This window comes from Clavelina lepadiformis, chromosome 4, assembly GCF_947623445.1.
Source record: "Clavelina lepadiformis chromosome 4, kaClaLepa1.1, whole genome shotgun sequence".
Classification (NCBI taxonomy): Eukaryota; Metazoa; Chordata; class Ascidiacea; order Aplousobranchia; family Clavelinidae; genus Clavelina; species Clavelina lepadiformis.
This window is the reverse complement of record NC_135243.1, coordinates 15157386-15176403: the sequence shown is the minus strand read 5'-3', so window position 1 is coordinate 15176403 and position 19018 is coordinate 15157386. Positions and strand designations below refer to the sequence as shown.

The window sequence follows — 19018 nt, the reverse complement described above, 5'->3', positions numbered from 1 at the left end:
TATAATTAAGACGATAAAGGCAAGCTAGATAACCGTGTATCAAATAACAAATTATCACAACTTATTACTTATTTCGTCTTTTTTTAACCAAGTTGTAAATCTTAGTGCTGCACAGTGTAATGGGCTTTAGTTTGATAGTTCTGTACATGTCACAGTGTTCCATTACCGCAATACCTTGCATTGTGTTCGCCTTTTTCCTTAAAAGTCGTTATCGCTTTGCTGCCACCACAAAGAGCTGAGACATTTTGTCTGATGAAAAATTTACCTACATTACTGCTTAGGCATTATTTTTATTTTAAAGCGGTCATTTTGAAACATGGTCGATAAATCAACTTTAATTTGAGACATAATTTTTTTCAAGAATTTTTTTTGGGCATATAAGCCTCTGGTTTTTTGGCTCATTATTTTCAGAAAAAAGATGACTTATACCCTGGATTATACTTTTGCAGTGATTTGTTTTTCTTTTTGAGCCAAAGATGTCAAAGTCTATTTTGTCGTTACATAATCACAATAACTATATAGCAACGGTAACTATATTTATTTCGCAGTATACTTATACCCTTTTTATATCTAGTCATTGGTGGAACTAGAATCAGTTTATTGCCATAATATTTCAGACTTTTTGTTGCAAGATTATAGGCTTAAGTATTCCATTTCTATAGTTGGTTGCCATTACTTTTTATATTTAAGCTGATACTGTTAAGTTTATGCCCAAATCTATACTGTGATTGTAATGTAACAAGAACTACCGTTAGTCTAATTATGATTAATTGTTTTAAAGGAGTTTATAGAGCTAAACTAGGCGAAAATGCACTTAAATGATAGGGCTCCCATCAAAGCTGGCCCCCAGAGCACTCTACCATATAAAGCCAGCGCTGGAGGAGCCAACTTTACTACTGTATACTGACTGTATGCATCAGACTGTCCATCAGTGCACAACGCTTTAAAGGCCTACCACTTACCAGTACTTTCTAAGGCTGTAGGCTACGTTATGATAACATGGTCATGCCATTATTCTTTGTATTATACCTTAGCTGCCATACATATAGGCTAGCGCTGCAGAGTATGGTAGTTTTTGCCGAGATCTCGGAGTTGCAGAATCAAAATTTCGCTATGCACGGACTCAGCTGGTGTGCACTGCGACTCGTGGCCCAACCTGTCTGGCGTTTGTAGTAGGCAAGGCATAGCCTTTTGCAATAGAAAAGGAAACAAACATCAGTGTCTTCTTTTTGTTGTTTTACTGTTTTGTGCAAAAGAACTCTGGTGTGCTCATGCCATACTCTGTAGTATTGGGTTGGGTATTGACTAGTATTGCTCTATGTCATGGTATGTTACCGTAATTCCTGTATGGAAAACGTACATTTTAGCACAGGGAGATTTATGCCAAAATATAGGGTCTAGGCCAGTGGTTCCCAACCGCGGCTCTTAGAGCCGCATGCGGCTCCAAGGTAGCTTTCTTGCGGCTCTCAATGACCCCTGAAAATCCCACAAAAAAATAAAAAATCTATTTGTAATAATTAGGGCGATTATTTTTTGACTTGTCAAAAAAAGTCAAAAATTGGTCAAAATTTATAGCGTTAGGTCAAAATTGTTTACAAATTTTTCATTTTACATCTTACAGTTACACCTTGTAGCCTACTTTATACTGTTGTGAACGGTCCATTGTCTACTTATTGTGAATCATAAACCGCCTCCTGAATCCTAAACCACAATTTCGCCTCGCTTTGACAAAGTTGTTAAAGCTGAAAGCCAATGCCAAGTCGGACATTAAATTGATTTGTGTTATTTTTCTTGTTAGTGTTGCTATTCGTTGGTACATGATTTCATGCTTTAAAATTTTCGTTATAATTACTTGAGTATTTTCATGCGGCTCCATACGTACTCTCAAGTTTGAAATTCGGCCCCGACACCAAAAAAGGTTGGGAACCACTGGTCTAGGCTGTATTTTACGCCACACCATAAGTATGAAAACAATTTCGTCACAATAGATTTTTATTTTAATAAATGGAGCCGATTCAAAAGCGATAGGCTTTGTTCTGCTTATACTGGTATGTGCATTGTCATAAGATAAAATTAAACGGAATTTCTCATACAAAGTTTCCATACAGGACGTAAGTCCGATTAGCAGCAAGCCGGCAACATTATTCCGATTAAAAACTGTTCAAAGTTGAGTGACAAAACAATTTACATATTGATGTTAGATAAATGTATAGTTACACACAAGAAGTTTTAGTGTAGATATGCACTGATGAAAGATTGGATAGGGTTGGGTAGCCAGTGTATGGAAAAACGTTTTATGCTGATAAAAGCCTAAATAAAGCAAGGTATAATCAATGTATAGCGACAAAATTTGTATTGTCACTTGTATAATTTTATCCTGCCTAACATACTTAGGAACTGTTTTGTTTAGCCAATAATTATACAAGTAATTGTAACTTTTTTGTAGTGGACTCAATTTTTCTTCAAATACAGCCAGTCTACGTAATTTCTGCCAGTGTACAAAAACAAAATTTTTCACTTTCACATGTATTCGTGTTAGTTTACCCGTTTTCTGATTGGTTGATTTTTTAAAAATAGACATGAGATGTTTTTTGTATTAAATTTTTAGACAATTTTTTATTAGTAAATTCAGCGTTATTCTGAAAAATGTTTCTTAAAGCACCCCCTAAAAATGTCAGGTTAAGTTGAACAAATTGTTTCAGTCATGTAGTGTTTGAAGGCTCGGCTCTGATGCATAGGACACGCGAAAACAAACGGTATGTCAGGAAGTTGCAGGTCACTTGAAACAAAATAACTCCATCTAGACAAAATTCGATTGGAAATTAATAAGAACTGAGAATGCTTTCTCTGCATGCTTTCATACTGACAACAAAGATTTATTTTAAAAGGAAAAGATTGTTGTCACATGCTTTAATCGTTTCGTACTTTTTTGCTGCTATGATTATGTCCTTACTCTTTACTGTAGAGGGTACCTGCGCCTCACAGTTTTATTGTCCTTCGTGTTTTGTTCAAAGCATTTTTGATGAAGCAAATTTTGCTAACAAGAATAATTGATGAGTTTGCAGACTATTAAGCGGCTATATTTGGTATCTGAATTAAGGCTTATTAAGTCAAGTGTCCAAAAAGTTTTTATATGAAATTTTTATCTGATGTGCAGGTGCTACAAAATACAGACTGAGAATTAGTTATTCTCAACCACTGACTTACAGTTGCTTTATGTCAGTGTTAGTACTATGGAGGTAAGTAACAGCTCACTGTAATTCAGTCGCAGGCTTGGACACATGGGGTAATTTTAGATTTTGGTCCCCCACCTCTAAGTCTCTACCTCATGATATCTATTGTTGCACTCTGAAAGTTAACAGGTTGAAACCTTGTGTTCCTGAAACCTTTCTGCAGATTGCAGCTCTTGTTAGTGTTGACTGATAGCAGACTGCAAACTGAGTGGTGGATACAGTACCAGTTCGCATTTGATTTGTGTAACTTACTGGAGAAAAATACAATACAATGTTGGACATATCCATTGTAGTGTTGTGCTAACTTGATTTTCAAAATATGCATGTTAAGCATTTAAAATAAATCTTACGGTTTTGAATTTCTTTGCAAGACGTTTTGCAACACATGCAACACTTTTCGTTTTAAAGGATTTCTTATTACATTGTAAGCTATCTGGCAGCTTAACATTAAATAGGCTAGTGATATGTTTTCTGCATTTTACAACGATTTTGTTGGTGATGGTAGTTGTGTTTTTATATATTATGCATTAAAGCAAACTTTTTTGTAGGTTAGTGGCTGGTAAAGAAAAATTATAAATTTAAAGCAAGTTTCACTATGTCACGTCATAGGCAACCTCAAGTGTTAGAAATTGAACCACCAAGTGAACTGCATTTTAAAGGTGATACACTATATTAATGTTTGCACATACTATACCACTTTAGTTAGAGCAAGATAAGTTTGCTATATACCTAATCTGCCGAATGGCGTCCTTTAATTTCAGTTTATAATTTGCTTTACTCGGCCTCTTCAGTATTTTCTATTAAGCTATAGAGGTCAATAAATTACATTGTCGTATATGCTCGCAGATATTGAAGATGCCGATTTAGATAAATATATATCTGAAAATTACATAATTAACAATAGTCGGCAAGTTTATGAAAAGTCAATGTAACCTACTAATTAAGCTTACTTTGTTATTACTACGCTGTATATATGTTGGATCATTAACAAAGATACTCTTGACCAAGGAGATTTTAGTAAACAGATACTGGTACACGTAAAATTCGCATTGGTAATGGAGTTAGTAGGGCTGGGTAATTCATAATACCGAAACCAGAGCATTCAAATCCAAAATGCCAAGTTATTCTTTTATTTTTCAGGACCCTTTAGTGAAGTAGTAACTTCACATTTAAAACTCACAAATCCCTCAAGTCAAAGAGTGTGTTTTAAAGTAAAGACTACTGCACCAAGAAGATATTGTGTGCGACCAAACAGTGGATTTGTTGAACCAAGTGGTCATGTCAATGTTTCTGGTACGGTTTGGTAAACCTCTTGTAAACATTATTAACTTCCAGGAAGTTGCTATTTTAGAGTTTTTATAAGAAATGCATTTATACCTGTGATGGCCTACCTTGGACACGTGCACCGATTATGGTGCATTGCATGATTGTTGGTGGAACATTGTATTCCAAGAAAAAGTAGATCTTTTGATTGAATTATTTTATACACCACATTTTAGCAGACTTTTAAAGAATTATAAGACAACCTGTTGAACCGTAACATAATTGGTATGGCACTGAAAAAGTGGTGTATTGGCATGTTATTAAAATAGATATCCTCAATCTTCGCATAACTAATACTTGACGATGATTAAAATTATTCATCGCCCAAGTACTGTTACCGAATTCGTTTTCCAGTTGATTCACTGGAAGCTCATTAACTTTAATCTGATAGAACTGAAGAAATTACATTCAGCTATCTGAAGTCGCGAGTTATTCAAAATTGGTTAGTTGTCAGGATAGGAAGTCTACTACTTTTCGAAAGCTTCCACTCCGTTTTTTATTTGTTTAATATTTTTGTGGCTTTACCCAAGTTTGAAATTGCTCTCCTAGACCAAATGTCACTACTATGAGAGTAGAGCGGGGGTGTCCATACTTTTGGGGCACTCGAGCTACATTTACAATGACCCAGACAAAATGATCGACCAGTAAGGTTACCATTAGATCAATTGCTAAATGTAGGTAGTTAAAGGGCTATTTAGTTATGTAGGCACTTTAACTCAGAACACCTTTCTCGAATGTAAAAAAAACTAAAAGTTCTATCAATTTTTTATTGTCATGCTCTCGATTTATTGGGCACCCCTGGTGTAGAGTCACCGAGTATCTGGTACTAGTATATGTACATGCAATTAATTTTAATTAACGTTTCTTTTATGCTGTTTTACATGTCTTTTTTCGTTTATGGAGAGCGATTGTTTAAAAGACATGAAAAATTTTCTCCCCATTCTTGCTTTTCTAACATATTCCATGTATGTGTAACCATTAAGTGGTCAAAGCATTCACACCATGTTGTCCAACGTTTTTATTCCCTCCGTCTCCCTTACTAATTTAGTGCAAAATGTAGTAAGCTAATTTTACAGAAATGGATGCAAGGAAAGTTAACCAACTGAAACGTAGCATATATTCGATTTCAAAACACTTTCAACGTATTGGTTGTAACTTAATTGCGTTGGCAAGGTTTGAGGTTAAAATCTGCTGGTTACAACAACATTATTGGTTTATTAGTCCGTCCACTGCTATGCCAGATGACCTATCTTTGTAAATAGGAGTATATATAAACTTGTAAAAATTTTGTATTTACATATACAAGTGTTACATGGTTACATTTTAGTATAAGTATTATACCTTGTTACAAATATAATAAGGTTGGCCATCTCTGATTTATACTAATACCTAAGAAATATGTTTTAAGTCATGCTCCAGCCAATGGATTCTGATAGTCAGGACAAAGGTAAACACAAATTTATGGTTCAGTCTATGTTTGCTCCAGAAAAAGTGGACGACGTGGAAAAATTGGTATGTATGTTGCTTGTTGTCTAGTCAGCGTTATTTTTTTTAATTTTTACAAATAATGATGAACTTTTACAGATATTTGAAACATGTTGAATTTATTGTATACCTCGGTTGAACATAAAACTAAAAAGACGAGAAAAGTACATGATAATTAAATCAAGTTGTAAACTTTCATACATAATACCAAAAATGCTGCTTTGTTCAATCATCTTGGTCCCACCCCATTTTGGATTTCATAAATTTTCAGATTTATGTTTTGTTCGCAAAACTTTTAGTAGTGCATGTGGACCAGCAACAAAATGCTGTGCCTGCATAATAAAAATGCAATCAATAATTTATTCAACACAGCAAAAACGTAGTAGCATAGTTTGTTAAAGTGTAAATATTTTCTAAGGAAGATCAAATATTTCAGTTTTTTTCTGTGTTAATTGATGGTACGTTCAGGAACTGTGAGTTATGTCGGAAAAAGTCTTTGTTCACTTACAAATACAGTGCACATAGCATTGAAAACAGATATATAAAGCAAAGCCTGGAGTTATTTTTTATAATGTAATTTACGTTGGAAATTTCTGTCCCAAAACAAATTGGATTTAATAGCCAGATGGTGGAATATTATGGCAAACGTCCTAATTAGGCGCACTCTTTTGGAAACTTTCCAATTACAAGTTTGCTTGTGCATCAACTTGCAATAAGTCATACTTGGGGGGGGGGGGGATGGTACCTATCTACACTTAGTAATAATAAAACTTTAAACAACAGCAACTACTTTTCATGTAACTAGCTATGTGCACTGCGATATTGCGGGCCAAAAACATCAATTTAGCCGCACTGGTCCCCAAACATACCCGGTGAGTATTGATGTTAAAAAAACGATTCACTCAAATTGTTTCACGAGACACATGCCAAATAAACGGAACAGTTGATGCACAACTTAATATGATAACGTACAAGTGTACTTTATGACTATTTTTAGTACCTAACTAGTTCAGAAATTAATTATGTACTCGTTTTGGTAAATCTGCAACTTTCTTTGTTTATTACTTCGTAATCCCAATGCTATTAAGTTGCAATGCCACTTACGGTTTGAATTAAGACTCACTACTTTTTGTTAATATGTATTATGTTTGGTGAAGGTAAAATGTAAATATAGCAAATAGTATTGTCTGCCTACAATAAAATGGCGTGCTGTCAATATCAAAGTCAATTATCTGCCTCTTTGAATTTCTTGACGGTTGGCCTTTTTCAACTTAATCTGTATCCGATGACATTATTCATGAACCCTTATCGAATTGCGTCGCTTAACCTAATAAAATTGATAAGTACAACAATAGGCTAAGATGATGTTTTTCACCTTTTTATGATGACTTTAACGAAGTGAGACATAACAGCTGAGAAAAATTAAAACACGTGAGACTTAACACTAAACAAAACACGTGGGGCACAACACCTAATAAAAAAAGAAAAAAAGGCATTAACAAATAATAAATAGCACTAAGATTGCTGCAAAACGTTGCAAAGCAAACAAAGAATACCACACAAGATATTCACATCAAAAGCTTTGTTGCCACCTCTCGTCTATATATAGACTTGACATCATTGAATACACGCTTCACTGCAGCAAATACGCCACTTGCACTAATTCCCTTTACCTTTAGAAATTTATCAGTAGCATTTTTCATGTCCTCATTGGTCCACTGTGTTAAAGTTTTTTTTTCATAGAACAAATAAAAACTTTTTTGAATTTAACAGTGTAGAACGTGCCGCAACAAAGTTCAGCCAGCCAATGTGAAACATGTTATTGGCATAAAATACGTTCAGATGAGAAGGTCAGACCACATGCAATGAGCCTATCTTTATCATATGGTTAGATTAAAGACAGGTCAACAAAAGGACCTGGAAGGCGATAACTTATTTTTTGTTTGTTTCTTATAATGACCTGTGCGCATTTTTTGGTGACCATTCTGCGTGCGCCCGATTTAGGACGTTTGACCATAACTGGTTTATACTGATCTATTCTATTATGTTTTATCTAAGTCTGAACAACATTTAATCCTACTGATAAAATAGAAAACCTTTCAAGTTTGCATGATTGAGTATAATACAGTATTAAGTATTTGCAAGTACTGCACGGTAGTTGTTCTGGAATGTTTTTATGAGATTGTTGCATTCATATAGAAACAGTATTGTGCCCTAGTTAAATTAACTGTGTGATGTTGGCAATATGACTATTGGTGGTGTTAATGATCGTGGTTGTAACAAGTACAGTACAAATACTACCTAAATAGTTCTAGTAATATATACTAATGCAGTATAAGCTATCATCATCAAGTGATCTTTTTTAATAGGATTTCATAAAATTATGGCTCGTTTATTTTGCTTTTTTGTTAGCTTTGCAGTTATTCACTGCTAAGGCCATGTAAACCAATATCATTCAAAAGTATTCTTTTCAATATTGTTTGTGAACTCAACTTGTAAGCTTGCTGTGTGGCATTTTGTTTGCATACGTTATGGTCATGTTCATGTGGTTTACATTTATTTTACCTTATGTCACCATTATTATCATGCTGGAATAATGCAATTAACTAATAAGATCGAAATTCTTTTTTGTTTATTTAGTGGCAGGATGCAGACCAAGCAGATCTCATGGATTCTAAATTGAGATGTGTTTTTGAAGAAGAAAATGAAAATGTAAGTGTATTATGTATGAATTACAATTACATTGCTTTGCCCCCGAGCCCTCTCAACTTATCATTGGCCACGTTGTGAAATAGACCAGGTTGCCGAAGTAGAGCACCACCACAGAGTATACTTTTTGTGTTGGCTACGAAAAACATCTCTTATTCCCGCTCTGCAAAATTTTAATTTGCATTGCACAAGAAACGCGAAACATCTTTCTAGTCTGATTTATGTTAAACTACTAGTATTTACTTGCTGAGCACCATGTAACTAAAATTTTGTCTGTTATTGTCGAAAATATGTATCATGTTATATTAAAACCTCTGTTTTTTCCCAAACTTTGACCCATGATGTAGGCCTGGTGCACAACTGTACATGGTATACAATACAGATATCTGACTTTTTTGTGCTTATAGCCTTTAGTTTTATTAGTTGTTACACATGTGACATACAAGTTAATTTTTTTGTGCTTTCTCAGCATACCTCTTCTAGCATTTTTAACCTCTTCGGTACCCGCAGTAAAGCAGGGGTTGGCAACCTACCGCCCACCAAGCAAAATCATCCGGCCCGCAGTCCCTTTACAAATTGTAGTAACTATGTGGCCGACAGAGTGCTATTATATTTTTTGAATCTGCCCTTCGTGCAGTATTTGACATTGCCTACGTACGAGAAACTACCATAAGAGAAACCGTACTTTAAGGTTGGGAACAAAGCTATGATTCACCGTGCCGAACTTCATCTGTGCTCAGTTCATCACTGCGCATAGTGAATAAATTTTTTTGTTTCATCACAATCCTTTGTCTTTGCTTCACAAACACTCCACGCTCGTGAATGCAAGTAACTGTAAAGGTTTGGTAAACTGTTTGGAGTCTGTAAAGACGTAACTTCCAGTTACTTCAAGCACTCATATTTCGTCATTTTTTATTTGTATTCACCAAATTACTGGTATATTGATCGACCAGAAGTACACTCAATGTACTTTTCATTTTGGGCGCAGAAGTCACATAGTATAAGACCAGAGATGGGAAAACACTTCCAACAAAAGCATATATATAACCTTTTGACTCAAACTGTTTGACTCAATCCATTCATTTATTATAGAATTTAAGTCAAGTTTGTCTGCTTGTTCCTTTAACATGTTTAAAATACAAAAGTGATTAAGCCATTTCTGAGACATGGTCGTACGCAAATAAGTTTTCAGACGACGTATGGTACTGAAAGATCGTTCTGCTTCACAGGTGGTACACGGTAATGACAGATAAATGCGAAGCAAGGTCAGAACATTTGGAAATAAATTTTTATAGCATGCATCGGCTTTAAAAAAATCACAGAAACTAGCTCAAATAATTTTGACTCAGCAACTATTCTAAGCTGTTGTATTTCAAGATTAAGACGATTTGTGTCCAAATCATTGCCATACAGCTCTGCAATGCAAGTTGAAATAGGTTTGCTTGGTTGGAGTAATGCATGTTCAACCGCTGAAACTGATGTAAAATCATCCTGAGGGTACCTTTTCTTCAGTGCAATGCAGCATTCCTTGAGAACTTTCACGTAGAGAGACGGATAGTACTCTTTTGCAGAAGCATTTCCTGTCTGCTAAAGCACAAGGCTTCTCGTACCTGATCAACGAGGTAAACTTGGAAGTTGGAGGCCCAAGTATCTTGATTCTGATTCACATTTTTTGAAAAACAGCTTCGCACGCTGTTTGTTGCCAAAACCAGACAAGATGATATACATATTTTCGCTAAGATTTTGAAAATGGCCTACAGTAATGCCACGACGTTGGACTTCAACATGAATAGGCGGCACGTGCGTCAGAAGAAATTGTGAAACTTGAAACATGAAATAAGTTAAAAATTTCTTCATAGAGTGGAGACGAGCATTTGCATTTCTATGAGTGGAACTGTCAAATGAGAAATCGTTTGACAAACTCGCCAACCAATCCCGAACGCTTTGATACTGAGAAAGGAATGAATCCAGAGTAGGAACTCGTAAAACCCGAGATCACAGATGGTCGGCGAGATTTAAATGAGCTGCAGTCGCTATTGAGTTTAAACTGATTGTAGCTTGATAATAATCGTTTAGGAGAAGCCATGATTAAATTCACCACAGCACTTAAGATTCTAATGGCAGCAATACTCTCAATAGTGGTGTTGAAAGCATCTGGTATAGCAAGATTTATTTGATGACCTGCACAGTAAATATTATGTCATCGCTGGATTAGTCTGCTTAAACCATGCTTGCACACCGGTGAGACGGCAACACATGTTATCTGCGCCATCATATGTTTGCCCACGACAATTTTTCAAGTCGAGTCCAACTAAAGTAACGCAGCTCTTAATAAGGTTAAATAAGATGAGAGAATCTGTGTTGTCGGTTGCATAAAACCCTAAACTTTGTTCTTGTACACATAAATTCTCGTCAACATATCGAGTGCAATTGCAAACAATATCCCAACTTGATTAATCACCCCAAAAAGTTGGCATCAATGTTTGGCAGCACTTACACGTGTGAACAACTCTTTTCGTCAATGGAAATCACCAAGAACAAGTTGAGAACACAACTTACTGATGAGCACTTGCAAGATGTTATGCTTCTTGCTTCATCCAACCTACCACCTGAACTTCAGGAACCTTCAAGTATGAAACAACATCAAAAATAACATTAATCTTCTACTGTCAATAAACTTATGTGTTTTCGTTGTGAGCTGTTACTACTTTTGTTAGTATTCATCTATAGCTAAATAAGGAGATAATCTGATTAAAATGCCCTAATTCGCATGTTTTAACACCTTCATAAACAGTGAAGGAAATAGAATTGTTACTGGAAAATTACTATGGCCCGCTGTGACCTTGCAAAGTTTAGTTTTGGCCCACAGATTTGCCGACCTCTGTAGAGCACATTCATTGGCATTTTCTTTATTTAAACTAATCAATCAATTTAAAATACTGTAGAACCCCGGTTAAAAACTTCTTCAACGAGGTACGGAATCTTGCTATTGCAATGTGTAACTTTTTGTTTCGCTAATGTGACCGCTCCAATTTGCAAAGCATAACCGCAATAAAGTTGTCACGAAACAGTTAATATAGAACCTCCCGTAACACAACCATTATTGTATTATTATGTATTATCATATTATATTATTACGACGGTATTGTGTTATTGCGCTAACTCGACTACTTCACTATGATCCTGTTGGTGGTCGACCCGGGGTTCTGCTGTACTTAATTATATTTCGTGGTGTCTTTATTATAGACAACAAAACATTCAGAATATACCATGATTTATTTTAACTATAAAGTTGATGGTAGCTGAACTGTGTTAACCCAATACGATCAGTATATAGTAAAATAAAAAAGCAGGACATAGGATGGCACTCTAGAGTTAACTTTTATTTTTAATACCGGTTCTCAATTATTTTAACTATGTTTTACTTGTGCAAACATTTCATTTACTACCTTTTAGCCTTGTTATATCTGCAGTTGTGTTTTTTGTTTTGTTTAGTTATTTAAGTATTTTCAGTTAAACAATTATCAATTTGTTTTAAACTGAAAGCAGAAAAATCAAAGTAGTTCGGAAGCACCTCCTTCAATTGTCCCTGCTTCTGTTCAGCAAAGCTTACAAGCTCCTGATCTGCAGGCTGAACTTAAATCAATAATGGAGGAGTGTAAAAGGCTTCAATCAGAGAATGCTAAACTGAAGCAACTATATGATGAAGCAAAGGTACATTTGTAAAGAATTTTGAAGTTGATTTAAGCTGTATTTTTATGTAATGAGATGTTATGTTTGCCTTCATGAATAAATATACAAGTAGTTTAGTCTCTGATTATATTAGTAGTAACCCTCTTTCGGAGTGTTTTCTTTAAGATCATAGCTGGGCAACCGCTCTTTAAAAGAGCGTCGCACCATATTACCAACATCATCATGTCAGGTTGTTACTTATTGCCTTAATTTAGTCTCAAAGCAGTTTTCGTTCACAGCATAAAATTTTTGTCCACATAAATGTAAAACAAATCTTTTGGAAGTTCCCTCTATTTTTTTGAGGAGAAAGCGAAGAAAAGAATTTCAAAATTAGTGATTTTAGCTAATGTAGATCTGCTACATATTTAGTTTGATTTGACAGATTTAATAACAATTAGAGCAAAATCAATGAAATTTTACTGCTTTCAAGGTCATGTCATTGAAAAGAATAACATTTACATCACTGAAAGAAATTCTCCTTTTTACTAATATGAAAACAGAAAACTGTTAAAATTGGTTTAGTGGTCATACCTATGCTAAAAATAACATGAAAATCAACTGCAACTAATTGCCTTGCTACGAGTTGTTAAACTGTCAAAAAGACTTAGCTGACCTGCCACTGACATACTTGATTTAAACACCAGTCTTTAAGCAAGAATGTTTTACTTTGTGACATCATAATCTTCTCGACCTTAATAATCAGCAAAATTGTCATATTTTGACAATTGTTTGACAACCACACCATGATGAAAAATTTTTTCTGATATACTCGTTCATATGCATTCTCATTATACTTTCTGACAACTATTCTTATCATTAGAGTTTGCTTGTTTTCAGACTTGCTCCTTGCTTTAAATCGTCTAGTTGGATTGTTTCTCTGTCTTGCTCATTTAAAAAAGTGTTTCAATTTTGCTGTTTGTTCTCCCTGTTTTTAAATGGTTGCTGTGTTTTCTAGCCCTTCCGCAGTTAAACACCTGTGTTTCCCTGCCATTTTTGCAATCAGTGACTTTTTAAGGGTTTAGGCGATCCATTTTTGCAATTTTATTTGATTTTATTTTATAGTTTTGAAAAGTTTGTGAAAATGAAAACACAGAGATCTTAATTTTGCAAACATTCGCTGTGTATACTGCATTCTTCTGGATCATTGTTACTGTGGATAGGTTGCAAACACAACTTGTGAGATGCTCGATTGATCAAAAGTTCCTCCTGAAAACAACAAGTTCTTGCTTACTGTAATTTATGGGAAATATCTGGCACAATTACTGGAAAACCAAAGTTGCCATAAATTCATCGCAGTAATTAGTTAAAATACCAATGAAGTAAACCATATTAATTGATATTTGAATCAAATTTGTAATGATTTGAAGTTAACCAATTCTAGCAAATTTTGTTTTAATTTGTTCTGTTATTATTGTTAATTCTACTTTGGCTATTTTCCTTGCTTGGTCTTTGAGAAATGTTGAGGACTTTTTTAATACAGTAGTTTAGGAGGTTCGTCAGAGCAAGCAAAATTATGGCTACTTAACATCATTTTCTTAAACAGAGCTTTTCATTTGCTTAAGTTCTTTGAGGCTCTGCCTTCCAGAACCAGGTTTTTAAGTCACATTCTGTTATAGTAACCATTCCCTAACAACTTTCAAAAAAGTTTTATGCCACCCCCCACGTTGGACAGAACTGTTTAAAGCAGCTGTGGAGTATTTATTTCATTATGTAATATTGCCTATTGCAGAATACTGATTAACCAAAAATTTGTGCCTGTTGTCAGTTTTATTCTTATCTTTGTCCTTATATCCAAAATAGAGCAAGCCTTCACCAGCTTCTTCAGAGAACAACAAAATTCAGAAGAACCAGCAATTCACACTTTTCATCATACTTGCTTTTATTATGGGAGTTTTATTAGGATATATTCTCCTATAAAATTGCAGTCAGTCCGCATCACTGAAATCAATAACATTGAATGGGATTTCTTATTGAACGATGATCAGAAAAATATTATCTGGAATTTGGCAAAGTGCAAAGATATACATCTTCAATGCAATATCTTTTATTTATTGTTGTATTGATAAACATTGTATACTTATTTATCCAACGTTAAGCTTTTATAGCGGTTAATTTGAACGAAATGTCTTAATACCTGCTAAATGACAAGCAGTACCCATACGATTCATTTTATTCAATAGATAGAATATCCCAAATGTGCACACATTGATATAGGAACCATATGTATTAACTTTGTGGTTTGCTAAGTGTTAAACTGTTCATACTGTATTTGCTGTTTGTTTACCAATTGATTGATTAGACAATTTAAAAATGTCTCATACATCCTCATTCAATTTATTTTCTGCACCCCCTAAAGGTGAAAGTTGTATTGTATATAGTTTGGATCTTTGTATTCCTTTTGTTTATTACAGCAACTCAGAACAGATCTAAGTAAAATCTGTGATGAGAAAATGCAAGTTTGTACCGACACATAACCTTAATTTAAGTTCTGTGCCATGATTGTGCTAAAACAGCAATTACGTGTATAACAGATTATACTGCTGTAGCTTCACAATGGTGAAGACATTGTGCTAATAAAATAATACTACAATGTTTTATTCAATTTGCCTGAACATATGAAGATAATCACTAAAAAGCACTACCCTGCATGTATCTTTATTGTATCATGTTTGTCTTTAAAATGTTGGCCATAGGCCTATATAAGTCATGTAAACATACAGTTGTGCTTGACTTGCTGGTGTGAAGTATTTAGTTAGCGTAAACGTGTTACGTATGAATGTTTATACAAATTAGTGGCGTTATACTAGCATTCTTTTGGGAGACATTCTTTATCAGTAAAATTCTCGCTTTTCACGTTCCTATAAAATGTAATATAATAAAAATGAGCTGTCTGTTTGCAATTTATCTTCAAAGCAACTGCGGACTAGGCATGCTATAAAACAAAAAATGCTTTTCCAAACAAGTACGACAGAAAATGCTCTTAAAAGGAGAGCCCTGAATCCTGGAATCCGTCAGCCGAAATTTTGTACACACCATCAAATGCGTCTGGCCTTCACGAACAATACTGACCATAGCTAGAGCATGTCATTACACTTAATCATTCTCGAAGTATAGGTATCACGTGTGATATGATCTAGAATCTAGACCAGCACGACTTTTTTCGATTTTCATTTGCCGAAATTCCTCGACCGGTTGTCGAATTTCTTCGACCCATTAAGATTAATGCTTTCTTTTGGCTCTTCGAATCGTATCACGAGCCCTACGGCAACGACTAGTACGACAACAAAGTATCGGTGACCCCTTGGAAATTCACGATTGATCCGTAATCGGCCAGGAAAGGCAAATTCAAAGTCAATATAAGTATCGAAACGGTAGTGGACCACAAAGCGAATCATGATATAGTAGCAAAACTGTCGACAAAGCGGAAATTTGTGGACAGTGAGCAAGTAGCACAATTGAATTAACTGCCCAGAAAAATCGCAACAAATTCAGGATCTAATTAGTCTCCACGGCACAAAGTACGAGACCTTAACGGAAACTGGAGCTCATTGCCTGCCCCGCAAAAGTTGGGGGACCTGAAAGAATGAACTGAAAATAACTGAAATGCAAGCTTTGTCGCTCATCAGGCGAGCCACAGGGAAACCGTAATCAATTGCAAAAACGCCCGAATTTGGAACTTTGACTTCGCTAACCAGGCGTGTGATAAACGGAATTGATTAGAAAGGGATAGCGTCAATGGCTTGGCTCTATAGCCGACTAAACCAATGCAGTAACTTAAAACTATATCTTCCAAAAAGGCAACAGCAATTCCAATCCTGCCAACTGCCAGTCAATAATGGAGAAAAAACAATGTGGAGGTTCAAACTTATATCGCCTGCCAACTGTAGGCAGCAAACCAGCACTATGAGCTGGATTTAAAACTGTTCATGTTTTCCGCACGAAGGCAGGATCAAAGTGAGTAATAAAATACCGTCGTACAAGCTAACAAATACAATGTAAACGTGACGCGTTGCTTAAAGGATCAGCCTCCGAAGCAAATTGCTTATCGAATCGGGAAGTCCACAAAGAGGGTTCTCCACCTCGTACGCGTAAAACAAACTCCGTGTCTCCTAGGTACGGGCCGCGGTATCTCGATCGCAATTACCAATCGGCCAACTAAACGTGTTACCAACAACTGGCCGTCGGTTAACTACCGACAAGCTGGGCTTCCATAGAAAAAAGCACTCACCGATAACTTGAGACAACAGTCAGGAATCGCCTGTCAACTCTATAGTGATGAAAAAATTCTGATTATTCATAGATTCATAGATTCATAGATTCATAGATTCATAGATTCATAGATTCATAGATTCATAGATTCATAGATTCATAGATTCATAGATTCATAGATTCATAGATTCATAGATTCATAGATTCATAGATTCATAGATTCATAGATTCATAGATTCATAGATTCATAGATTCATAGATTCATAGATTCATAGATTCATTCTTAGATTCTTAGAACCTATTTATTGCAAACTAGGCAATAAGCTGTGGCGTTTGGATATAATCAAATTAAACAAGTTTTATAATTGGCATTATAAAAAGCGGTTTTTTGTGTGTTTCTCTGGCTGGAATTAAGTAAATGTTAAAACAGACGTATTTATCGTGATAATCTCTTATTCAAACAAGAAATTCTGAACCGACATATTTAACGCAGATTGAAGTGTTTCAAATAGCATTGTTTTCACGGCGTAAAGTCTGAGTGTACTTGAAAACGTTCAGATAACGACAATATGCGACACGTGGTTTTATGGTAGCAATGATTGGTTCTAGTATCTTTAATCAAATCGTAGTTTCAAACCAACATGTGGCGTAGTTAAGTATATCAAGTGGTTTTCTGTATGTGAATTCTTTGTGAGAAAAAGGCTTAGATTGGAATTATGTATACGTGATTGTGGGCTAATTGGCAAAAGCTGATTGGTCAATATTTTAGTATAAAAACAAATGTTGGATTTTAAATCGCTCTCTTCTCTTATTCTGAGAAATTCTCTTCTTTCGGAGTTATTCCTGTAAATTGAAGTAATTGCTAAGATATTGGGAATTGGAATCATGGTGTAAATATTCTAATTCGGACAAGTTATTCGGACAATATAACAATTTGAACTTACGAAGTTGGTGTTGATTTAAGAAGCAGAATAGAGACAGTAAACGCAACGGAGTCAAAGACAATCATAGGAGTCAGACAATAAAACTGAAAGACTGGGTTTGGCTTAGGCCATCCCTAGACCATTACACCACCACCAAAATCCCATAAAGCAAACCAAAAAGGCCGGAATTGACTGCCTCCACGGCAACATTTAAACACAAAGCACATTGGTACTAATTAATGCGCGGGGCCATTAAAGCTAACTGCCCATAAACAAATTAGATTAGGGGGAGCGTCATCTCGCGGCTAGAATTTTATGATACATGTATTTACTGTAAACAGTAAACTTATTTGAGTTTCGTAGACATGCTAATCTTCAATCTTTGTGGAACCACTATAATTCAATTCTGGCATGTTTTAAGCCCTCCAAGATTTTCCGCTTTATCCCGTTTACTACGAGCGTATTCTTGTTTGACTAGTCTACGAGGAGATTAGCACCATATTTTTCGCTCGCCAAAGGCTGAAGAACTCTTTTGACTTGAAGAGCACATTCACTTATGAGTATCTTAACTTAATATACTTGTTGAATTATCTGAATCTATTGTTGCGTGCGGTTAGAATACTCTAAATTTTTGTCAACCGAAAGGTTTTAATATTACAACAGAAATTGTTTACAAGAAAAGGTTTTTATTGTAGGTGCTACTACTGTTTATAAGATGTCTAATACATGAGTTGCAATCACCATGACTAGCTCAGACAGCTCGTCTGTTGATTTCGATTATCCACGCAGATAACGCATTCTATCTCTATGATTAACTTGACTAAATCTCGACCTCCGCTCGCTGGTAGAAGTGCGAGCTTATAAAACGTGAAAGCGATGGGAGTTAAAATGTTCGATATGAAAAAAAGCTGTGAGTCAGGTAAAAAGCGTAACAGGTATAACGGGTAAAACGATATTTTGACAATATGATACATGTAGCTAAAGCTGACACATTGAGACATATATAAATAATAATCAGTGTTAGAGTTAAAAACTGGACATTTCCAATAAAACCTTCTTATCAGCATAGATGCTGTAAAACAGCCTGGAAACGTACTAAAAGGGGTGTTAACACAAAGTTATTCAGAGCAAGTTTCCAAATATCAAATGATAATTTAAATGTTTATTAAAAAACAAATTTATAAACTTCGATCAGTAGCTAGAAAACACTTTTGCAAGAAATATGAAATGGTATCAAAAAATACCACACAGGCTGCTTCACATCTGCAATGAATTTGGAGTGAAACCTTCTAATATATAATTAAAGTACGATAACATTTTCTATATGGTATTGCTATACCATCGCTATACCACCAAATGATGTAATGGTATTAAAAAATACCTCCCAGGCAGCGACAAGTCAAT

The 19018-nt window shown here is 35.1% G+C and overlaps 1 protein-coding gene across 2 annotated transcripts; it reads left to right on the top strand.

Moving 5' to 3' along the window:
- The first annotated feature begins 3741 nt into the window (after positions 1–3741).
- LOC143451383 (vesicle-associated membrane protein-associated protein B-like) lies at positions 3742–15382 on the top strand. 2 transcript variants are annotated; one of them, XM_076951879.1, is made up of 6 exons: positions 3742–3892; positions 4374–4526; positions 5965–6068; positions 8682–8753; positions 12300–12464; positions 14283–15382. In XM_076951879.1, the coding sequence occupies exons 1-6, from the start codon at positions 3829–3831 to the stop codon at positions 14397–14399; spliced, it is 675 nt and encodes a 224-aa protein (XP_076807994.1). In that variant the 5' UTR covers positions 3742–3828; the 3' UTR covers positions 14400–15382. The 2 variants fall into 2 exon arrangements, with proteins under 2 accessions (XP_076807994.1, XP_076807993.1); XM_076951878.1 differs by having other exon boundaries at positions 12297–12464.
- Positions 15383–19018: the final 3636 nt, after the last annotated feature.